Consider the following 26,780-nt stretch of genomic DNA (forward strand, 5'->3'; position numbering starts at 1 on the left):
AAATATAAAGAATTTTAAAAAACACCTTTAAACCAAATAAAAAATTATAATTATGACCTAAATCATATCCAGCTTATAAATTGAACAAAGCAATTAGTATTAAATAGTTAAATGTTAAAATAACTTTAATATAATAATTTATTGATAAAATCTCATTAAATAAATAACTCAAGTTATTAGAATTATAATATCATAAAACAACTAACTACCTAATAAAAGATAATAGATTATTTTATAGAATTCAATTTATAGTAAAACAGCATTTGTCCAACATGTGCAACCTATGAGGTAGGTAATTGCGATACAAATTACAAATATTATTACTTTATTAGGTATTATCAATAATACATCATAATATGTAATATAGAAAAATATTTTTTAACATAAAATTGAGCCAGTGTATTTATTTAATTTCTTTGATTATATTTTTTATTGTATTTATGTAAATTATCTGCACAAATAACAAATAATGGTTGATATAGTAATCATACCAAGATACAAATTTGGAAATTCCAACTTCCAAGTAATTAAATGTCAAAAATATCAGTTGAAAATTAAAAACAAAATTGTATAACGAGAGTAATCAGATGATCTTTATTACCAAGACCATAGGTACTTTATTATTTAAAAAAAAAATGGTTTTAATCCCTTAATCACACTATAATTGACAAATTTTGATCATAGAGTACCTATACTGATTACATAAATGAGCATAACTTAGTTATTGATATCATCTTCTTGGAAGGGAATTATGTGAAAAAACAGTACTTACACAAGTTATTTTATAGGTAATATGCAGGTCAACAGTGAAATGTAGCTCACATATTAAAACAAACATTTATCAATAAATTGCACATAATTGGACTGGTTCTTCCTGGTAATTTTTTTTTAAGTTTTGGTAATACAACATAAAAAAGAAATATTTTATAGATATTTCATCACTTATTAAATTTATGTATGTTATTATATTCTTATATTAATTGAGGTACCTATAGAAATATTGAGTACAGAGTAGGTAGAGTATAATTCAATTTGTACTTATAGTTACTATGTATAAATATATGCTGGAAAACACAAAATATTTTAATGATACAAACACCAATAATTTAAATGATATTGTTAACAGTATTGATCAATTGGAACAATAATTTTATGATCAAATAATATTGTCATTACATAACTGCATGGATAAAATTTAAAGTAAATATAAACAAAATCAATTATCCTAAATAAATATTAATATATAATAATCAATAATGTATTCTTATATTATAATTTATTGTTATATGAGGTAATTGTTTAATGTTAAAAATAAATTGACATCAGTTTAACATTTTTGGAAAAATGTATTTTAATTTGAACTTATTAATACTTATTTTTAGTAATAAAAATTTGAATCAACAAAAATTATCATTCCAAGGATAAAATTAATTATCTTAAAATTATTATGTATATTATTATAATTATAAATGTTATATAATATAAAATATTGTAATATATAATGTATTGTTAATTGAGGTAATGTAGTATTTCATAAAATACATAAAAACAAACATTAATCTAAGAATACTAGCCATTTACTATGAAAACAAATTGTATTATTTGAACTTAAAATAATACTTATAGACGATATGTTAAAATTTAAGATGGAAAATGCAAAATATTTGAAAGATACAAATTTGGATATTGACGACTATACTGATCAGATGGAACAATAATTTCGTCATTGATAAACATGATCATTATGTGCCTACAAAAGGTTAGAAAAAAATATACTAATTAATAATAATATACATAAACCCAAATTAAAATATGCATTATACTACAAACACAAATATTATGAATATAGCTCATAGCTTGAAAATTCAGCTAAATATCTAGTCATCTAAATAAGTATTTTATATGTTATGTTTAATTAAAGCAAAGCAGTTAATAGTTAATATAATTTTACATAATTTATTGAATGGTTACAGTGCCGGCCCTGAGGGGGGGGGCAAGCGGTGCGACCACAGGCTAGAAATTATTCTATTAGGAATATCACTTTATAAATAAACATAATATTGTCCCCGTAGACAGTAGCACAGAAATTGCGACCTATGTTGTTTTTTATTTATGTAAAATTATTAAAATAATTCTATCTAAATTTTAAAAACAAGACTGATAGGTAGTATTTTTTCACATGCATTTATTTACAAAAACAATTCTTTGTAGTTCATATACTTCTGTATCATTTCATCTAGAGATCGGGATAATTTTAGTAGTTATCCGTCAGGAAATTAAAAAAGGCAAAAAAAAACATAAGGGAAAAAAGTTTAAATAAACTGCGTGGATCTTTCAACAAATTTGTTCATTATCTTTAAATTCTACCCAATCGTTTCAAAATTTTCCGACAAAGAATAGTCCAAACAGTAAGTAACAATCTATCACAGCATAAGTTACCGGACCTGGCCCTTATCAGCATCAAACATAGTATTGCCGGTTCTTTGAGCTACAATGAGACAATTGGTCTATTTGTATCACAAAAAGCACGGGAAAAAATATTTAAATAATATTATATAAGGTATTTTAATTTTTTTATTCTAAGTAAATGTATACTCAATGCATCATGATTATAATTTATGTTCAATATAATAAAAATATTTATTAATAAAATATTCTTTGTACACTGTACCAAAGTACATTAAACCTACTCATCTTGTGTCTTATATAATAAAATGCGAATTGGATTTTATTATAGTTTATACATAAAAAGTTAGGTTTCTAACATACCTTAAAGGGCTTAAAGTTTATAAAATTATAAAAAATTAATGTGATTCTCTATAAAATAAAATAAATATAGATGTGTATATCGTATAATGTATATACAAATAATTAATAAATTAATAAATGGGGCCATATGGGGCCCCGCAAAATCCTGCACCAGATTTTAAAACCATCGGGCCGGCACTGAATGGTTAATAAAATAATAACACTACAATTGCCTAATCTATCATAATATTCCATTTATCATAAACCAACATTATAACATAATGATTATGTTTACTTTTTGGATGTATATTGTCATAATATATTGGTTTTAGTAAAACCGTCTTACTTAGGGCCATATTTACGCACGGACAAAATAGACATTTGTCCTGGGCCCACGTGGCCAAGGGGTCCACCGGTGACTAACACTAACTATGTAATATATTAGTTATATATTAATATTATATTATATATATATATTTATATTTATTATTTAATATATTCATAGTCATACTGCTGAATACGTAACATCAACTATTATTGAAACAATAAAAAATTAGGTTTAAATATTGAGAACTGTGTTGGCCAGTCATACGATAATGCAAGTAATATGGCTGGAAAGTATACGGGATTACAAGCGCGAATAAAAAATATAGCTCCAGCTGCTGAATATTTACCGTGCACAGCACATTCATTATATTTAGTAGGAGTTCTAGCTGTTGGAAGTTGTAATAATGCAGTTAAATACTTCAGTATTATTCAAACGTAATATAATTTTTTTTCTGTATTAACTCATCATTGGGATAGATTAAATCAAAAGGAATGCTTTCTTTAAAATCATCATGACATCATCACAGACACGTTGGTCAGCGAATGCTAATGCTACCAAGGCCTTGACCCTTGACTATTCTGAAATTACCAAAATTCTTTTTGAAATGTTTAATGATATGAATAAAAATATAAATACTCGTAATGAAGCAAATCATATTTTAAATCAACTAAGAACAAGCTAGAGAAATGGCGATTATGATTGTTACTTGGAATTGTATATTACAGCTAATAAATTTAATTACAAAAACTATACAATTTTCAACAACAAATATATCGATAATAGTGCCATTATACAATTCTCTATTTGATTTCATACAAAATGTCCGAGAAAATTTTGAAATATACGAAAATGAATCCTTTAATAATAGAAAAACAAATTGATTACAAATGTCAAATGCAAAAGAATAAAAAAAATGTTGAAAAGAGACAACAAAGTTTAAGACAAAATTTCATTACTGATACTCATTATGTAATTTGCGATACATTATTGGCAGAAATACAAAAAAGAAGAGAAGTTTATGTTAATGTGGAAAAAAGATATTTAAAGAAAACTTAACCAGAAATGAAATTATGATTAAAATTGAAGCATTAATATTGTTATATGAAAATGAACTTGATATTGACGCCAAAAGGTTCGTAGATGAATTTATTTAATTTCAAAGTCTTATTTTATCTACCAACAATAGCACAACAATAACTAACCGATCAATTAGAATTTATAAGAAATATGCAAATAGCGCATACGTTTCCAAATGTAGAAACATGTTTGCATATATTTTTAACAATGCCAATAACTAATTGTTTAAGTAAAAGATCATTTTCATTTTTAAAAAGAATAAAAATAGATCATGGTCAAGAAAATGGGTAAAGAAAAATTGGATGCCTTAGGAATACTTTCAATAGAAAGTATTGACTTTGATGAAATTATAGATGTATTTTCCAAACAAAAGGCCAGAAAAAAAAATTTTCAATAATTTATTACAAATAATCGTATTTTATAATTTTTTAATTTTATTTAATTGACAAATGCTTTAAAGAATAAAGTATAATTTTAATATTCATATTGTATTCGTATATATTTATTCTTTATTTACATTATAAGCCCAATTTTTATTTTATCCTGGACCATATATTTGGTAAATCAAGCTCTACGATAGGGCATCTACTTTTTTTTTATCCAAAAGTTACAATGATATCAAACAATTTTTATAGCTTACCTGTTTTCAATGACTTCTTTAAACTTTTCATTTTCTTCATACAGATCCCTAAAGTTATCATTTGATACAACTACTCCACCACAGTTGTAAGCATGATCAAGTATAATTCTAAGAAAAAAAATATATTAATAATAATAAAGAAATATAAAAGTAACAAAAAATGTCTGAATTGTTCTAGGTTCTATTAATAAGAAATTCTATGAAATAAAAATAATTTATAAAGCTAAAATCTTATTTATTAGAAATACATAAACATATTTAATACATTTAATTTAATTTTTATTTTTTTTAAATCTGAACGGAGTGATGAATGTATTAATTTTACAATGATGTATGTTTTATTTTTATTTTTATGTCTGTCATCACGTTTTGGAGTAGAAATAATGCTTTGATTTTTTTTACTTCAGCACCTCTTTTAAAAGGAAATTCATCTAGTTGGTACGCTGGGGGATCAACGGTAAAAAATTTAGAGTAGTTTTAAAATGCGTCAAGAAAACCCCTAAAAAAGTAACGGAAAAACGGAAATTTTTACGCATCACCAGTTTTCGACAAAAACGATATTTTTTATTTTGCTGTAACTCAATAACGAAACATTATAAATACTTGACATTTTCATCAAATATTTATATTAGCGTTATCTGTTAACGATTGAATTTTCAAAATATTTTGACTTTTTTTAAACTATTTATAGTTTCTATTTTGAAATGCCGATAAAAAAAATTTGGTATTCTAAAAAGTCTTTAAAATTTAAAACAAGGCTTATTATAAGTTGTAATTATCGTAGTAAAAAAAAAAAAAATTAAAAATTGTTAGTTACAATTTTTGTTTATAAGCATTTAATGTACAAATGTTTTCGAAATATGTCAAAATCGCGAAAATTTACAAGGAATTTTTAAGTTGAAAATACATAAAAGTTTTGTGATTTATACCTAAGGTTAAAAAACCCAACACAAGGTTCTTCATTATTTCTTCTTCAAATAAATGTAAAATAAAACTCCAATGTCAATATAAAAAAAAAATTATAAATGTATGAAATTAAATTTTTTAGGAAATCGCGTAAAACAACGGTAATAATATAAATATTTAATATATCCTAGATTAACAAATCATCTCCGTATTGTATCTATATTGTAATTAGTGTCCCATAATGGACGAGATTAAAAGATATAAAATACCTTTGGTAGTGCTACAGGAAATAAGATGTCTAGGAAATGGTAGCGTAAAGTCAGATGATACCACCATATTATACAGAGTAGGCACGAGTCCAAACACGATTTAGTGGTGGGATTCCTGATCAATGAGTCATTACTACCTATTCGAAGCGATAAATGAACGACTATGCTACATACGATTGTCGATGTTAAACTATGATCTTGTAATAATCAACTGACACGCACTGACGGAGGAAAAAGAGGAAGTAGTAAAGAATGTATTTTATGAAATCCTCAAACGAGTATATGATACACTTTTTAGACACAGTATAAAGTTGTAATTGGTGATCTAAACGCAAAATTAGGGCAAAATGAAGGTTATATACCAACAATTGGTAGTGAAAGCTTACACAATATATGAAACGATAACAGAACAAGACTTGTAAACTTTGCAACATCTAGAGACATTGTTATTAGTAGTACTTATTTCCTAAGAAAGGATATATATAAGCAAACATGCAGTAGCGTAAGTACCCTCATCAGCCCCCAGAGGCAAAATATATTTTTCGCCCTACCTAATATAAATTCGATTCTTCGACCTTTGTCATTAAAACTTTGTCATGACCAAATTTAAGGTTTTTTTTATAAGTTTAACCCAATCACACTTATATCATATAAAAAATATTTTTTTAAATTAAATAAAAATAAATTTACAATTGCACAAAACCAATATTATTTTATTTGTTATTTTGCGCCCCGAGGTAACTACCTCTGTTGTCCCTGCGGTAACTACGCCACTGCAGACATGGGTATTACCTGATGGATGAACTTATAATCTGATCGACTACATAACGACCAATAAAGAACACAAATAATGGATAAAAAATATTCATAGTTTCAGGGGGGCAGATGGTAATACGAACCACTACTTGGTGGTGGCTACTTTAACAAAAAAGTTTTCAATCAACTGGAAGGTGAGAAAAAACAAAAATAAGCTAAAGCTTCTAAGTATAAAAAACTGAAGACCCAATTAAAATAAATAAGTATAGAAACATCTTATCCCAGGAGGTCAGAATGGTGAATATAACGCAGTGGACAATCAGGATACGAGATTGAAAAACATACGAGGTATAATTGAAGGAGCCACAAAGGATCTAAAAACAAATGATATAGGTATAAAAAAGAAACATTGGTTTAATGACGAATGTCAAGGGATAGTAATGAAGCGTAATGATGTGAGAAAAAAGATGTTACAGAATATTACTCCGGAATCCACGGAGAAATATAGGCTAAGGAAGACAATAGTAAACAAAACGATTAGAAGAGAAAAAAGACGGGTCGAAAAAGAAATATTGAAAAGTCTTGAAGAAAATTACAACATGAGAACATTTTTTTAAAAATGCAAAGCAGTAAAAAAAGACTATAAACCTCAAACTTCTATCTTAAAAAAGAACGGATCCGACAAAAATAATCGAACAATTCCGTATACATTTCGACGAGTTGTTAAATAATAATAGTACCAAAGGAAATATTTTAAAATTTGATATAATGTCTTATCAAACAGCAGAACCAAAATTGGCCGAACCAAAGTTGAAAAAAATAGAGTTTATCATTAAGGCTTTAAAAAATTTTAAAGCCCAAGGAGATGATAAAATTAATTCAGAACTACTTAAGCTGGCCGGAAAAGATCTTGCGACAGAAATATACCTCTTAGTAAAAAATGTTTGGAACAAATAATGTTTGCTTAAGGATTAAAATTTAGGAATTATTTGTCCAATCTTCAAAAAAGAAGATACGAATTATCGCGGAATTTCGTATTGGATATCACATACTCGTACAAAATGTTATCAACAGCTATCTTGAAGAGACTTGAAATATACAGAATAGACATAGTTGGAGAATACCAGTGTGGCTTTAAAAAAGGAAAGTCCTCGACAGATCAGATTCATACACTAAGGCAACTCATGGGAAGGTATTACGAGTATAATAAGAACCTTCATATGCTATTTATGGACTTCAAACAGGCATACGATAACATCAATCGTGAACGATTGTGGACAACTTAAGAAACTTTAACATACCCGATAAATTAATTAGACTAATCCAGATGTGTAACGAACAAACCTGTTGTAAAGTTCGCTAGTAGATTTATCCTCATTATTTGAATGCAAGAATGGCTTGAGACAGGGTGATGCAATGTCCTCAGTGCTGTTTAAATTAGCTCTAGAAAAGGTGGTGAAGGTTAGGTTAGATCTCGAAGAAAATGAAAATAATAGGCCTTTATACCTTGCTCGCCGATGCAAATGACATTATTTTACTAGGTGAATCCAGAAACGACGTCGAGAAGAGTGTAAGAAAGCTAATAAAATCTAGCTGCAATATGAGACTAGTAATAAACGAAATCAATACAAAGGATATGGTGATAATTAGGAATACAACTGTAAAAGATAATGTATGCATTGAAGGACTTACTTTCGATCAGGTAGAGGACTTCAAGTACTTGGGAGTTAACAGAAACGAAAAGAACAATATGCACAATGAAATTAGGATGAGACTGAATGCGGCAAACAGATGTTACTTCACAATGAAAGAAATATTTTCCTCCAAATTACTGTCTAGACGTACAAAGCAACACCTATACTGCACATAATTAAGACCCGTAGTAACGTACGCATGCGAGACATGATCTAGCCTCTAACACTCAAGGAGATGAAGAAAGGCTACAGATGAGCTTCGAGAAGAAAATACTCCGGAAAGTATTTGGACCAGTATAAAATAATGACTTGGAAAGTTACCAAAGAAGATCAAACGAAAACCTGCAAAACTATACAATAAGTCGAGTCTACGACATTTCTTAGCCAGGAAAAGGCTAGAATGGACGAGACACGTTTGGCGAGCTGAGGAATCACTCATTAAGAAAGTTACAGAAAACAATCTAACGGGAAAAAGACCTGGAGGTGGATCTCAGCAGAGATGGTACGATACAGTTAAGAAAACCCTAACGCAAATTAATCTAATACTGGATATGGAAGTGGCAATGGATAGGGAAAGGTGGAAGAGTATATTGGAAGCGGTGATGATTTTAAATGGACCGCTATAAGCACTGTAATAAAGAAAAAAAGAAATTATAGTGACCTACTTTCCATATTTCTACTATACAGCAGAGCGATACCCACTTGCCCACCCTTATTTTGCTTGATAGATACTGCTTAAACATAAATAAATAAATTTGATCACTATAATAGGTAACTTTTTTGATTTATAAAATGTATTAGTGTACGTTATACTATTATTATAGTAGGTATGTACCATACATTATTAACCCAGATAATAAAAAATAAAATTAAAAAATAGAAAACTGTTATTATTTTCCCCTTTTATATTGTTATAGAATGTAAGCCACTATAAATGTTATACGGTGTAACTTATACCTACTATAATGAAATTATATAGGGGCAAGTTGTATTAACATTGTGTGTAGGTACTGTCTATATGTCAACAATTCATAATACCAAACCTGAATTCATCCATAAACTTAAAATGGTTCTAAATTAATTTTTTTGGTGCCATCTAATAGATTGCTGTTAGGGTAAATAGGTACTAGATAGTATTGTAATATTGTATTAATGATTTGTTATAACTTATAACTAAATTCATTGAACAATAAAATCTAAAATAAATAACTATTAGTACAAAAATAAATCAATTTAAGATTACCGATCACTGTAGCATGTTAGACGAACGTTTTTAATTTTTCTACTAGGTGTAAAAAAAACATAACCAGCGTTCAATAACAAACTGATGTTTGAGTGAGTTTCTGATCCAGGCATTCCTTGATAATGTTGTGGTAATAAAATTCTCACGGCTCGAAATCCTAGATTAGTAAAATACTGTACGCATAAAACAATGCCTTTTGCAGAAAATTTCTTATTGCATCCATGACTAAATAAATAAATAAACAACAAAATAATTATCAACTATTTACATCATGTTAAGTTTAAAATATGGTTACTAAATCTTATTGTTAGTTTAATAAATGAGACTATATGACAAAAACACATCTTTAGGTGAGCAACAATTATCAATAAATCTGTAATATTAAAATGGGTAAATATAAATTCCCCTAAAAGCATATTGTTTCCAAATTACATTTACGTAATTTTCCCTAAAAACTTACAGCAAGTATTAGTCTTATGTTAATTCCTCTAAAAGAGGTAATAGAGATAATTTAAATTGCATTTATATTAATTTATTCATATTCTATATTGTATACGATTCATACACTTTTAATCGTCAATAAATAATAATAATCAAATAATGCACAACAAAAAATTATTAGGTACTTACATATCATTATCTAAAAACAGTTTTATACTATTTCAACAATAAATATAATTGTAATTAAATTATCATGAAGGTGACTGTGAATTTGTTTAAATAATATGAATAAATTAATAGAACATATAAATATAAATGTGAATAAAAATTCAAATATTTTTTATAAGTTGTGTCTTCCAGGTAATGCAAAATAGTTTTAAATTTTTAATATGATAAAATGTTTTAAGGCAGTTTACATGTGACAATTTATATTAACACCAAAGTTAATTAAAAGATGGATAATAATTATTTGCAGATATTTTTCCTATGTGTTACTGTAAGATAATATGAATAATCAAAATGGCATAAAAAATAAAATCTCATAATATCAAAGGCTGTAATCTTCAGTAGAAACCAACTATAAGATATATCTTAGATCATTTTTTTAAAAATTATTTTTAGTTAGGCTAATGACTTTAATAACTAAATTTTGAATAGTTTTGATCTTTTTACCTAAAGAGTTGTTAAAACAAATTAATGATTTTAGTTTATATGGTTTTAAACATTTTTAAATATTAAGTTATCTACCTACTTCAAAAAAATAACTTATAAAATACTAACTAAATAATAAATAGGTATAAAATTTTTTTTTAATTATTGTATAATTATAAATATTTAAATAAGAACCGCACACATACACAAATTAGTTTGATTTTAACCTCATTTTTATATTAATTAAAGTTATCCCGATTTGATAACTTGAGTAAGTCCTCAACCTCCTACTAGTATTATATGAGTATAATTTTTTATGGTAATAACTAATAACTGATTTGTCCAATTGTCCAAATGTATAAATATACTTATAATTTTTTAAATATTTTGTCTTAATTGGGTTATTAGATTTCTATAATTTTTATTTGTATAATGAGTGATGACTAATAACTTTTTATGAATATTGTTTTAATTATATACCTTTATTTGTTATTGATAAAATTGTTTTTATATAAACAAAAAAATAATTTGTATTAGAAGTTTTTGTTTATGTTAAATTTTAATTTTTACAGTTTTCAATAAAAGGTATTGGTTTATTTGTGTATTGTGTAACATACTTACAAACCTATGATTTATATTTTATCTTTTAAACCTATCCAACTCTGTATACACCCATACACCAAAAATTATGTTACGTAGTTTATAGTAATAATATTGGCTATTATACTTACTTGAATCAAAGCACAAAGTTAATTTTATCTTAGTAATTAAATTTATTATTATAGAAACAAAATAATCGTAATCACATCTATCCTAAAGTATCTTAATTTTTTTATAATTTTATCTAAGATTATTGTAAAAGAACTATATGAAAAATAAAACTTACGCATAACCAATATTTAAGCCATCAATGATAATTGGTCTCTGTTCTCCGAGAACTATTGATGAAGTAGATGGTGAGGCCAAGCGTTGAAAATAATTAGGTTCTGCAAAATCAAAATTTATAATTGTAAATAAGACAAATTTTATTTTAAACTACTATTATTAGTTTTAAAAATAAAATTCCATTATTCAAGTATAATACTTATACTAATAATTATACTATTATAACACAGATATAGATAAGTAATTGGTATATTTAAATAAATTATAATAAAACTAACTGATCCTGCACAAACTAATATTGCCTGTGACAAACTAAATAATGTTCATGGATTTACCCTGTCTTAAAGTGTATTAAATATTAAAATATGTATACTATACACATTTTTAACACAGTAATTTAAGTGGTCTTGACCAAGTATAAAATATATCTAAAATTATATCTAACCATATTTTTTTTTCATAAGCCATCAAATCTTTATATGAGCATCTCCTAAAATTAAAAAAAATAGTACATTTTTTCTTAGTGCACCCTTAGATAGCGGAATGAATGTACCATAAAAATATAAAGTCTCTAGCTATCATGGTTTTGGATACATGTTGTTTATGAATCAGTTAGTAGAGAATTCTTTTTTGTATACACAAATATTAATATTTATTAAAAATTAAAAATATTAGAATAATTATGTGTAATTTAATATAATTTTAAATATTCAAAGCATTTCTGGTTTAAAATCTAAATTATTTATTTATTTTGTGTTATTAAACTAATATAAATAGTAATTACCTTGACGCATATAATTATGCTGAATATATTGCAATGATTGGCCAGCAGATTGGACAGATTGACCAGCAGATTGAATAGATTGAACAGATTGAACAGATTGACTAGGAGATTGACCGGCAGATTGAATAGATTGAACAGATTGAACAGATTGACTAGGAGATTGACCGGCAGATTGAATAGATTGAACAAATTGACTAGCAGATTGACCAGCAAATTGAAAAGATTGACCAGAAGAGTGAGCAAATGGTGCAAATTGAGCAGATTGTGCAGATTGTTGATGCACAGTGTTAATATCATTGTCGTCATCACTAATTGTTATGCAATCAATTGGACTTGGTGAAATATAATTAATTTGATGAAAAATTTTAGCGTCATTTTGTATTCTTCCATAATTATTATGAGCCATAATATGATTACCAGCAATAGCACCTAAGGTAAGGTCTATAGCGCCGTTATTTGTATCATTTAATGCTGTTATATTGGAATATGTTGCGCTATTAATAAGTCCCAAAATACTATAAGCAGGAATTGATCTAGTTTGAAGTCTTAGTCGGTCCATAGTAGAATTTAAATTTTATTCAATTATGGTAAAATTAGTGTTTGCTGATGTATTTTTTTCAGAATTTTTTTAAAAATTCACTTTAGTCCACTATTTTTTTCTTTCTATTCCTTGGATACTTCTTCTTATACTTCAAAAATGAACCTACAAAATACTTAATTTAATTAGTAAATATATGAAGATTGCGATCGTAAGGAAATGTAGAGTTAAATAAAATTTAGATTTTTATCTCCTACATTTAATTAATCACTAAAACTGTAGCATTCAACAAGTACAACTAATTTATACTATAATTTATTTTTTATGTATTCAATTATGAAATACTACAGTCAACTAAAAAAACATGGCATATTTATTCTACATCTATTTTTATGGTTTACATATACATACGATATATCATATATGCACCAACAATTATACATTATACTAAAACTTAATGTGTAGACTAGGTGGTAGATCAGTTATAATGTGACTCCAACAACCACAAATATATGTTTATTTGTTTTAAAACTATTTTCATTTATGTGGGTACTCAGTGGCGGATCTAGGTTTTTTTATGGTGGGTGCCATTTTGTTAATAATAGTAGTCCTAAAGTACTTATTATGTACAATTTGGGGAAGAAAAATTAATAATTTGGTACTTAAACATAATTAAGCAATATAAAAATTATAAACAATTTAACATATTTTTTTTTTTAAATTAGCGAATTATTAGTAATTTTTAATAAAAATACGCGCGGAATGGGGGGTGCTTCAGCTCCTAAGCACCCCCCCCCCTAAATCCGCCACTGTGGGTACTTATTTATAATCTACAAAACTTTTAGTAGTTTTTGTATACATTGTGTTGTATGTCAGTCTAGTTTGTAAATCACTAACCTAAAATCAGAAGATATTACAATGTAACAGATTTATTTAGGTTAGTAAATAATATATATTATGATAATTATCCTACGATCAGGTATACTTTGTAGATAAGGGCATGTTGATTTGACTATAAATAACATTTTATAATGTATTAATAATTTTAAACTTAAGTTTAGTATAAAATATTTGTATTTTAATATTAAGTTTTATAAAAGGTCATTGAAGATAAAAATAAATATATGTAAGAGAAACCATAGTTTTAGTTTAGAAAAGAGTAAATTTAATTTATACATTACATAAAGTATTTATTTTAGTATCTATTTTTTTTTTTTTCATAATTCAGTTTTTTATGTCTTTTTATGATAAAATTTAAATTAAAATGATCATGCATATCTACATAATATATTATTTAATATATAAATAGTGTAATATTACTTACAAATTATTACAATGTTTTAATAATAAACAAGTATGTATTAGAAAAATTATTAGGTAAACCCAATATTATTAACTCCTAATATTAAAAAACAAATAAAGCTTTGAATAATTGTTTTAAATATATTTCATACAATGTAATTTAAGGCATCTGCTTTTTAAAAGTATAAGATAAGTGGCTACTACTTACTAGGTAGATATTAATATAATTTCTATTAAAAATAAAGTAATTCAATTTTAATTACCTGTAAATAATATTGTCACAACTATTATGTCCCTAAAATTAATATTTAAATATTTTATGCAACACATAATTTAATAGCTAATTTCAATTGGACAATTAAAAATCTACATGTTATTATACTATTTTCAGCTTACTGATGGAAATACTCTATACTCAGGGAATCGAGAATCTTTATGATCTATTAAAACATGCTACATGCTAATTATTAATAAATTGGTGTTACCTATTTTGAAATATTATTATATAATTTATTAAAAGAAATTTTTATGGAAAATTTTCTATAAAAATAATTTAATAGCTTACTTTTCCAAAACATTTTTATTATTTCTATTAAATGATAACCAATATTTTGAATTGCATAATACCTATAAAATAAAATATTTTTTTGAAATTATTGTGTAGTAAATGGTGATAAGAGTATTAAACAAATAAATTATAGAATTAATGAAAATACTAAATGTTATTAAAAAATAATAATTAACAACTAGTCAAACATTTTATATCTAAATTTAAACATTTTTAGAAGAATATAATGCTTATAAAAACAAAATTAAAGTATGATTGTATAGACATTAGACGTCATAAAAACTATTTATATGTACCTATAAATAAAACAAATCATACAGTTTCTGAGGAAGTGGGTACAAATTTATAATATACGAAATATTTAATATTTTTTTAATAATTTTGGTAAGGTAAGTAAATTAGCTATATTATGAATGATAACTATACAATCAATTATTGAGCAAAATATACTTGTGTACTCACTATTTACTAATTGCAAATAAATTGGAAATACTTACCTTACTTATATAGTAACTATATATAGTATAGTATAAAGTATATAGTAACTTATATAGTATGCATAAAACTATGTATACTTGAATAAAAGACCTAGCTGGTATTTTGTAAAACCTAATTAAATTTCTTATTACCTAAAACGTACATATTATATTATAGTAATTTTATTTGTATTTATCATATTTCAATATCGTTCTTTGAAAACTATAACATCATACCAAATATACTAGTTAATTTAATCAGTTCAGATGATTTGTTAAATTATGTCTAATTGAGTATACATATATTATATTATTATATATAGCATACTCGTCTGGGCTCCGCCCAAGATTTTAATGAATAATAACTAATTATTTATTAACTTTATTGGACTAAATTTCTGCCTAAAATCTTCTCTGTGATGTCCTCTTTAATTTAAAAAAAAACTGCACAACGATTGAATAAGTAGTTTCGGCGTTTATCCCGAAAATACAAACAAACGCTATCATTTTATATATTAGTATAGTATAGAATATAGATAAGGTTACTATATAGTATATATTATATTCTGTTCAGTAAGAGACACCGTAGCCCAATGAGAATCCATTTATTCTATGCATCCCCACGCGTCACCCAATAATAGCTTCTCAATTCCCATCAAGACCACCCATCAGCGTAGACTGTAAATCGATTAGAATTTATATGCTATTGGTTTACACATGCGCAAAACCGCCATGTCTTCTTATTTTGGACATAAAATACTAAATAGTAACAAGTATTTAAAAAATATATGTACCTTTTTTAAGCTTTTAAACACATAATAAATTACAATTGTAATCTGTATGATTTAAATGATCAAAGAGAATCATTTTTCTGGGACCACTTAACTGATAACAATATCACTTTTTAAGCTATAATATTGTTAGAGTAGAGAATACGAGTAGAAATCAAAAGTTTAAAAAAAAATGTAAATTTAATAAATGGTCCAAGATTCATCATTCTCCTACAACATGATTAATCACAATCAAATTTAGATTTAATTATAAAACCTTGATAAATTTATTATTTACATTTATTAACTAACAGGCTTTGCTACTTATGCTCGCCAACCACCAATATTTTGTAAGATTTGTCGAACTGCAGGCCTTATCTCAACCATAATGTATGAACCAATCATACTATAAAACTAATAAATATTAAATTTAGTTGACAAATTACTTATGTCTGTCAATCGATTAAGAGTTTTACAGTGAAAAGATAATAAGACTATAGTACTATTAAATAATCCATTAAACTAATAAATAAATATTTCAGAAAAAAACTATAAATTTAAACAAATCAGTTTATAAATTACACTTATTAAAATCAATAAGAACTATTTCGAGTCTTCAAAAATACATTTTATCTAAAGTGAGAGGTGAAATCGATTAGTAGAAAAATAAGCTGAGGTCGAAAATTATACAGCTAGAGTTACTGGTAATGAGGTCCAAATCGGAATCTTAAATACTGCATCACTGCATAAAGTGTTATTGTCTTATTGATATAAAATATATAGAATGATGATAATATAATATGTGTCAGAATGGCCCTTTAAACTATTTAATAAACAAATATTTGAAAACCCACTGAAGTTTTAGCAAAACAGGTAAATTTATTTCCAAACATAAATAATTATCAACGAATAAGTAAAAATAATTACATCTATTTTCATTATATTAACTTACCAAAGTAACCAAATTTACCTTTTAAAAAAGTCAACAGTAGTTATCATTAGTTTTATTATTATTATTATTATTATTATTAATCACCTGTTGTTAGAACTATAGTTGAATGGAGGATTTCCAAAATGCAGACGTTTTAAAATCTAATAAAATACTTGGTAGCATCAAAAATGTTTCGTTCAACCGAAAATGGCACTAATGAACGACTAGAGTTGAACTATGTACGATTATGGTTGAACGATAAAAAATTAAGTTGACGCGAAACCTAATGGATGGCACTAAGGCAGACAGTCGTCTGGCACTTGTCGACAAGTAATAAAATATTATTGCGTAGTAGTATAGCTAACAAAAATCAATACCTTCCAGGAGCATCCAGGGTATTGGGGTCAAGTCGAGCAGTATTGCCATATTCATCATTCACTTCCATAGTTGAACGTCAACCTGCAGACTACAGGTGGATTGGGTTTATACGTCCACCACCGTTCGGGTGAGCGCTATTGATGCTAATTAAGGTATAAAAAAAAATTTCCTATTAACAAATAAATAAAAATAAAACTGAAAATGAAAAGAAAAATATTTGTTATCATATAGGTAATAAAACTATTCTTTAAGTTATACATATACATGTGATTATTGATTTATATGAATTTATTATGATTACGAAATATAGTAGTCTAAATTAATTAAGTAGAAAATTAAAAATTATACAATTAGAAACTGGTTTAATTTAAATTTATTTATTATACATAATAAACATTTCGATTAAAATGTATTTATAATTATATATTTTGTATACATATGTTTTTTTGTTTTTTTTTTTCAATTTATATCATATAAATTTTAACCAATTATAATTTATGTATAAGTTATAACTGATTTGTATTTATTTATAAATTTCCTAATTCAATTACCTACGTCATTATATGTATTAGCGTAACTGTTTAAAAAGCTGGGCAGGGAGCAAAATAATTCACTAACATTGAAACAATAATTTTAATCTATTGTATTTTTTGTACACGATTTCCAAAATTCACTTCATGGCTTGGAAACAAATGGTTTGCACTCATATCTCTAAATTATATAAGAACAAAAAAGTTCATAAAAAAGTGCTTCAAAAGTTGTTTAAAAAAAAAATAATGTTATGATAATCCTGTAACTACTACACAATTATGCTTTTGTGTCAACATATTGATTATTTTGAAATAAAAATATATCGTAGTCTTAAGTTTCGGGGCTCGAAAGTTGTCCTAAAAAACATAAATTAATGTCAAAAAAATAACCAGGTAACGTAGGCAACGAAATAAAACCCCACACACCAGTTGCCTTTACCGCGTCACTACCGCCCGATAGCAGTGCGGGTGCGTCGACCACAACACGGTGTAGGTATGCGTCGATATCAATTCATCGCCGCCGCCACCGCCACCGCCACCATCGCCACCATCACCACCAACGACACTGACCTATATTACACGACGATAACGCTATTGTTAGAAACTATATCAACCGGGTACGTGTCACAATAGCCCATGTTTTCGTCATCAAAATTTCTTTTTACCTTTCCTGTTTCTCTTGCTCTTTTTTACTGTCCTTACTGTATGTCTGTCTGTATGCACACTAATCACAATAGCACGTATACAGTATACCCATGTCCTCTAACGGTTCTAACATTCGACAGTATAGTATTTCGTAAACATGGTGTATTTTTAATTATTTTTCCCCTCTGTAGGTAGTCCTACAAACAGAGACGTATTTAGGAATTGCTATTACTCTAATGATGAAAAAATCACGATAATAATATATTTTAATGAAATTTCATTTTTATTAGGTACCAACGTAGGTATATTTATTTTATTTATTCATTTTTATTTTTTTTGTTTTTTTGATACGTTATATTGTGAACCAATAATAGCACGCCGTAATAGGGTTACCTGAATTTTATTCAGGTATCTCCGTCCTCATTACTAATGGTAAATATTTGAAATATTTGAATATTAGAAGAATTCTGAGGGTTTCCAATCGTAATTACTATTTTAAGTATTATTATTGGAGTATAATATATACTAGCCACTAGGTAAATTGTTATATATAAATAAATTAATATAGTATGCAATTAAATAGGTATAAATTCATAGGCGCCAGGTTTTAAAAAACTTTATGGGTGCCTTGGTATCATAGGCATAAATGCACAATTTGGGTGATGGGACTTAGCCCCTAATCAATACAGAGTCCCAGTAAAATCCAATATTCTAATGTGTGCCTGAGCCCACCGGGCACCCATCATAGGCGTTCGCACCGAGCTTGACCGGAATCTTTTTAGGGGCATAGTAACATTTCAAATGTGTGTAAATTATACCTAGTTCTATCAATATATTCGCGGAGATCATAAAAATTGTACTTATCGTAATAGTGAAAAAAAATTTTAAAATTTTATTTGTATACCATTACATATTGTTAGACTAGAAATTTAGTTGTTCATTGAAATTGAAGAAAGAGTTTGATGCTGAAAGCTAAAAAAACTAATATGTACAGCCTGACATTTTCTCCGCTGCATGATGATTGATGGTTAAACATTGAATAATATTTATGATATGGTATTAAACTGCAACTACATATTATACCCAACAACTGTTTTTTGTTCTTGTATCTTTACCTTCAACCCAAACTCCTCAAATCCAAACGTTCTAGGATGTTTTTATTAATCGTAGTACAAGTACCTGGAGTCACCTGTCTTACCCCCGATGGGTACCCATCATTATGTGTATAAATTAATGTTTGAATGTTTCTTCATATTTTTTCTGCGCTATAGACTCAAAAACCATTGCACCGATTTCAATAAAATGTTATATTATTGACATCAAATTTTGGACCAGGTCGATCGTAATAATAGCATTAAATATTAAAATGAAATCCGCGGGTAACAGGTATTACGCAGCGGATTTTACGATTTTACGAAAAAAGGTGTAAATAATAGATTGAACTAGTTATCAGTTATCCCAATTTGCATTTAGTAAGAAAAAAAGTTTCTTATTGGTTATTTAGTTATTACTTTTAGTCGCAAGTGAATATTGTCCATCTCAATTTCATTTATTCTCGAGCAACGTCGGATGTGTATAAAATATACATTATAGGAGATATCTCGATTTTCGAGTGCGTACCATTTTTAATTGTTACCTTTTTCTAGCACAAGTGCGTCCGCAGTCATATCGACAAATTATTTATTAAATAGTTCGAGTGAATCCTCGGTTCACAGCTATAAGTACGTATTTAAGACAAAATAATCGAATAAATCTTTCAAGATACAGGTTTGACGATCGAGCATAGATGATTTGGTTGTTCAGATGGCAGTATACCAGTAGCGTATCTAGGAATTTTTCGCGGGGGGGAGTATAAAGATTTTAAGATATATTTAGTATATTATACACATTTATTCATATTAATATATAGCGTATAGGTACATGTTGTAATGTGTAAAAAAATTTGTTTTTTAATTATAAAACAAAGTTTTTGAAAAAATAGCACAAAATTTACAAAAAGCTCCCTTTTTTATATCAGAATATACAAGCCAAGAAAATTCGTCAAACCATTTGGACTGAAATCTAAGCCCTCTTTTTTTGTTTTGTTCCAATAAAAGATATTTATACATTTTTGGCGGTTCCCAAACATTCTTAAGCATCTATAAATAAATGTGTGCAATTATAAACATGCAGTTTAATATTTCATAGTCCTAGTTAGGTATGTAGTTACTAATTATATAATATAGCTACAAGCAAGCAAGTGTGTGTGTGTGTGTGTGTCATTTAATGATACATTTTACACTAATTGTCGTTATTAATAAAAATTGAAATATATCTTATGGCTAGTAACTTACTAATAGCTTTTCTTCGTCATATAAGCTACGATTAATAAATAAAGCAATATCATTAATTTGCGGAAGCAGCTGAATATTAGAATTTATCGTGCAATTGGTTTCAATCTTCAAAATAAAAATAATATTTAACGTATTTTTATGTATATTATAACTTATAAGCAGTAAGCTGTATAAATGTACAATTACTATAGTTTTAACACTTAAAAAATAAAATAAATAAAACATAATAAACTTACATCACAATCCTTACTTTTTTCATCCAGATTTTCATTATTAGTAACAGGGCAAGAAGTGACAAGAACTTTATTTGTCTTACCAGATTGACTATTTTGACTTGGTGAAGTAGACGCTTTTCTTTTAAAATAGTTTTAAATAGATTGTTTTTTACCTGTATCAATTGTATCCATGATAACAATTTATTATAAATTTAAATATAGGTACGTTATATATTCAAGTATTCAACACTTTGCAACTTTCAACACAAGAATTCAAGATTAACTAGTAATTTCACTTTAACACATTTCAAAAATCAAACAGTAGAATTAATTCAGTTTGAGATATTGATAAGCGTTTCTCGTCTACGTTAATTGTTGATTATTAGCTCTGAATTCATCTTAAGGTAAGATAATATCACTGAACAATAGTAACAATCTAAGACTGTGGTAACAATATTATATTCAACAACTAGATAGCCGCCTCTTTCTTATCATTGAAATCGGCAAAGCAGGAAATGTTTACAAAATGTATTTTCATTCATAGGCTAGGTTAGTTGTTCAATGTTCATACAACTATCAAAATATCGTTTTAAACATGGTTTTAAATAAAATAAAATAAAATAAGCTTCTGGGGGGGATATGACCCCCATACCCCCCCATACGCCACTGCAGTATACCAATTGCGCTCAAAACATTTTATAATACCTAAAGACAACTTATTACATATTAATAGTTATAACTATAATTATATAATATATATCAGGAATTTTATGAAACGTTATTATTATTACCGCAAATAAAGTAACTTATTAAATTTGAAGAAAAAAAATATTTATTAATTTATATTATATTATATACCAACTAATTTTTTAGCGATTATTAGTACATAATATAATATAAATAAATAAATAAATAATTTTTTCCTTCAAATTTAACAAGTTACTTTATTTGCGGTAATAATAATAACGTTTCATAAACTTCCTGATACTGTAATAAAACATATTATAATCAGTCACTTTAACCAGTAATCAAATGATCGATAAGTAAGTTTTTAATTTTCAAGAATTTTAGTGTTTAGTTGTTTTATATTAATGGAATTAGATCAAACAACAATATTTTCATATCTGAAAGTAGGCAAATTTGAATACAAGCGCAATTGGAAAACTCTATTTTAGGTGTAATTGGTCTATGTCCATTCAAATCTACAACTATAATACTTTATATGTGCTTAATTTTTACAGCTATGATTATGAAGCACTGGAATTGGTTGAACCTCAAAAAAGGTTAGGAACCTCTGCAGTAGTTTCTCGTCACATCTAATCTCAAGGGGAACAGGAAAAATTTCGAGATATCGAATTTTATTAAAATTTAAATTATTGGTAAATAATTTGAATGCTTAAGTATTAATATTACTACGTACATATCAATAAGCTACAATAATGAGTGAATTATTGTTTTTTTTTTTAATTTGTCATTAAGGTTTGTTTAATATTTAATATTACTTTTGTTTTTGTGAAAATGTAATAATAATGGATATTTAATATTTAATTTACGTTTATTTTCTGGTTCTTTGATCACTATATTGAATGTACTGCTTAATTTTGTGTTCTTACCGTAATAAAAATATTTGTGTATTCGTGATAACTAAAAACGATTAATTTTATTTTGAGTTATCGAGAGCAAAACGCTATAAGTGTAATAGTAATTTCAAGGGCATTTCAATATGTAGTTTGAGATAGGTAATACAAAATTTGAGATAACGATTTTCGACATAATAAGAATCTACTGTGTACTTATAAGGTGAAATACTTACATCATTAAATCAGTAAATAAAGTTAATAGAAAATATGTTATCATCATTCATCAACCAATTAGAAAATTTTTAATCCACATGAAAGTACGTACCCACCGCCGGATTGACAATCTATCGGCCTACCGAGTTTTAGGGATTTCTAACGTTTGATTACAGCTACAACTACTGTACGGTTAAAATAATTCAAATCAATTATATTTTCTACCAATGTTTGTACTAATTTATCACAAAAATAAAAAAATACGACCTAACACTCAAAACCAATAATATAATAATAATAAAACTTCGTATTGAAATCGAAAGTGACGATGAAATAAGTTATAAAACATTGGATATTGAAATTTGAAATTTGAAATGAAAAAAACTGAAAATAGTGATGGAAACATTAAAACATTTTAAAAATAAAATAAAAAAGACCACCTAAAAGTTTAAAACGAGTGAAATATAAATCGAGATATTCGAAATCTTCGTTAAATTATTACAATACTATACACTTAGGTAATATCACTAATATATATATCAATAAATAATGACTATAGTGTTCAGAAAAATAAACAGGCCCACGAAATCTTAATGTCGACCGATTAGAATTGATAAACGAGTAATATAGGTAGGTACTCGCTGGCTAGTGGATTATTAGTAGTAATAAACTAATAAACGACGCTTTAGTACTTGTCGTCCAGAAAATTTATCCACCACCACGGTGTTCGACAATACTCCAATTAAGTTTAGATATTTGCAATTCAAAGTTCAAGACGTGTACACTACACATTCGCAACTGTTAAGATAGCCTCAATCGGAGAAAACATAATGATGACTGCAACTTTCTTAAATGATGTCTTCCGTGAAATTTAAAATAAATCCATATCCATTAAAAACCATAACCATTGAAAACAGCATAGACGTCGAAAGCAAATGAGAACGTCGAAAGCGCGGTCCACGATATCGTGGAGGAACTATAATATGTTGTTGTCGGTATACGTCGTCTAGCGGAGACGCACCGTCCGAATCTATTTTGAAGATCGTCGTTACTCGTTGCTTCGGATAAAGGAACGCCTGCAGTCGTCGAAGATGGTCTTATAATTTTATACGAGTAGTAGTTGATATATATATAGCTTAGTTTTGGTATATTAAGAGGTCACTACATCAACATTTGTTTTCTCTGTCTATCTCCCACATAATAAGGGAACAAAGATACTCCACGTTTACGACTCTGGTTCGGTTTAGGGCAAAAACACGTATTGTATATTTTATAAAGAAGAGTATTTCCTGTACATTGACCTAATAGATTTTTAATATTTATAGTTTTAAATAAATTATTAACACGTTAACCGTCATATGACCGCCGGCGATCATACAATAGGTTTTAGTTATGCACCATGCATATTTTTCCATGTCTTTCAAATTTGTATATACTATAATCCTTTTAAATATAAATTAATATAAATACATTTTTATGTACCCATTTTATGACGACTTTATTAAACATTTTTCCAATTTTTCTTCACAGAGTTGTTTCAAATACCTGTCTGAGTGTCACCACGTCGCCTGATTTTCAAAATTTTGATTTTAAAGGGTTGAAATCGGTGAAAATAAATTTTTACGTATAATTTGTATATTTATATTCATATAATAATAACAATAGCAATTGGCCAATAACGGGAATACGGTACGGCATGGCGTCCCGAGGGTTTCCAGCTACCAGTAACCTGACCTTTTTTTTGAGTGTGTATTTTGTCGGCGTGTAAATATGACTTGTTCTGATACGTAAAACACCGGTCAATTATATAAATTATAAAATAAAGGTTTTTCGTCTTTAAAACACGACAATGTGTGTTGATTTAAGAATTTCATTTTGAGAAAGCAAAAACTGCACACGGACGAAGCCGGGTAATTCAGCTAGTACTATATATTTGAAAAAAAGTTTAAAAATAAAAAATAATGTATCATATTCAAAAAATTGTAATGATTCCCGCTACGCCGTGGTCTTTATTTTAGTGCATTATTGTAGCGCCATTGATAAGTTAATAATATAAAACCAAATTAATTTTGGTCGCCAACTGGCACGTGGCGTGGTAATGGTAATAATGATCAACTATGGGCGTCGGCGGACATAAAAGTACAAAATTTAAACATTGTAGTATGACCACCGGCTGTTATATGGCGGTAAATATCTTTTAATGGTTAAAAATAATCGAAATTATTTTAAATTAAAACATGCTTTTATAGTTATATTTATAAAAAAAAATGTAAATACTAAAAATCTATCCGGTCAATGCACAGAAAAACTCTTTTTTATAAAATATATAATAGGTGCTTTTGTCCTAAACTGAACCAGAGTCGTAATCGTGGAAATACGGAGTATCTTTGTTCCTATTATATTAAGTGGGAGATGTCAGAGAAAATAAATGCTAGTGTAGCGGCCCCTTGAACAAAAAGTGAATTAGTGAAATAATATACAAATACTGAAATACAACTTTCAGGACGTACTCTAACTTTAGCTCTAATTAAAATTCGGATATCGAAGTTATTAACAATGACTTCAGTGATGAAGATGATTTTAGGGAGGACATTAAATAAATATTACTTACTTCTGATAGAGATCCTTGGGTGAGGTAAAAATGTTCGTCAATAGCAAAAAAACCATTTTGAAGAATTTCTTGCGGCCATTAGAGACAACTCAGACATCGACAGAAGACGAGGACAGATCTATTTTTGAGTCTTTATTACCAACTGTCAATTTTATACAGATCAAAGACTTCTTTTTCGTTCTTATATTATAAGTACTAACACTAACAATATAATAGAAATAAAAAATGATCTGGTCACTCAAAAGTGCAGTTATCCTTCTATGTATCCTAAATAACAACGATCCTTTTTATTTTCCATATCAACAACAACAGTATTCACAAGTTTTACCAATAAACTTTCAAGTACAATAAATTAGTTATTTACTTAATTTTTATTTTATAAATAAGTAATAACTAAAAAAGTACCCAATTGAAAATTAGCGTTATCTGTTGTTTTATTTTTTACAATTCCATATGAAATTTATATATATATATATATTTTTTTTATTTAATGTATAAATAAGATTTGTAATAAGAATTTTTAGGCGAGTTATGAATATGAAATTATTAAATATTTGAAAATGCTCATAATTCACTTAAAAATTAAAATATCGTAAAAAGCCAACTAGAGAACACAGATAATGTTCTTACATAAAAGTTTGATAATAGGTCAATTCACTCTAATATTAAAACTAAAAGCGCACTATTGAAAATTGGTGAACGAAAATTTACTGTAGTACGTGTGAAAGACGGAGACAACACATGCGGGTGAGCAGAGCCCAACTTAGAAATTTTGGGGCCCGGGTCTAATTATTTGATGAGGCCCCAAAATTAATTATCATCTTAATTCTAAATTATCAACTTAAATTATAAGTGCAGTCTTTTTGCTATATGGATTTTTTATATTCAATTTATTTTATAAGATTATAAATAAATTATAGTATAAGTCTATAAGTAATTATTTAATGATGATTAATATAAATAAAACGATGAAATTAAAATTATAAATATAAGTAAAGAAGTGTAGATAGTTAAAGATATTTTAAACAAATGTTCAGTGATATACATCATGTACATTGTACACAAACTCAAAGTAGTAATGCATTTTTCAACATAGTCAATGTAAATAATAAAAAAATGTACATGATTTAGAATTTAAAACAACGGTTTTTTCTAGATTTTACTATTTTAGTTCACTAAACTTTTGAATTAGATCTGAAAAATGAAGTGTGTTAGTTTGTGTGTGTTTTGTTTTTTTGTTTTTGTTGTTACTTTGTCTGCACTGTTGA

At 27.0% G+C, this 26,780-nt stretch overlaps 1 protein-coding gene across 1 annotated transcript; it reads right to left on the minus strand.

Moving 5' to 3' along the window:
• Window positions 1-1,641: 1,641 nt before the first annotated feature.
• LOC113551149 (endoribonuclease rege-1-like) lies at window positions 1,642-12,981 on the minus strand. Its single transcript, XM_026953201.1, has 5 exons — window positions 12,423-12,981; window positions 11,640-11,739; window positions 9,662-9,886; window positions 4,794-4,901; window positions 1,642-1,750 (listed from the first exon to the last, which is right to left on the minus strand). Exons 1-5 carry the CDS (start codon window positions 12,979-12,981, stop codon window positions 1,642-1,644), a joined length of 1,101 nt encoding a protein of 366 aa, XP_026809002.1.
• Window positions 12,982-26,780: the final 13,799 nt, after the last annotated feature.

Source organism: Rhopalosiphum maidis, chromosome 2, assembly GCF_003676215.2.
Source record: "Rhopalosiphum maidis isolate BTI-1 chromosome 2, ASM367621v3, whole genome shotgun sequence".
In the NCBI taxonomy this organism is placed as follows: Eukaryota; Metazoa; Arthropoda; class Insecta; order Hemiptera; family Aphididae; genus Rhopalosiphum; species Rhopalosiphum maidis.

Coding starts and splice junctions, on each gene's coding strand:
- LOC113551149 (XM_026953201.1), bottom strand. CDS start 12,981: ATGGACCGACTAAGACTTCAAACTAGATCAATTCCTGCTTATAGTATT. Junction 4,902..9,661: donor CTAACATGCTACAGTGATCG/GTAATCTTAAAT, acceptor TTTTTTTCTTAG/AATTATACTTGATCATGCTT. Junction 1,751..4,793: donor AAAGAAGTCATTGAAAACAG/GTAAGCTATAAA, acceptor AACCTTTTGTAG/GCACATAATGATCATGTTTA.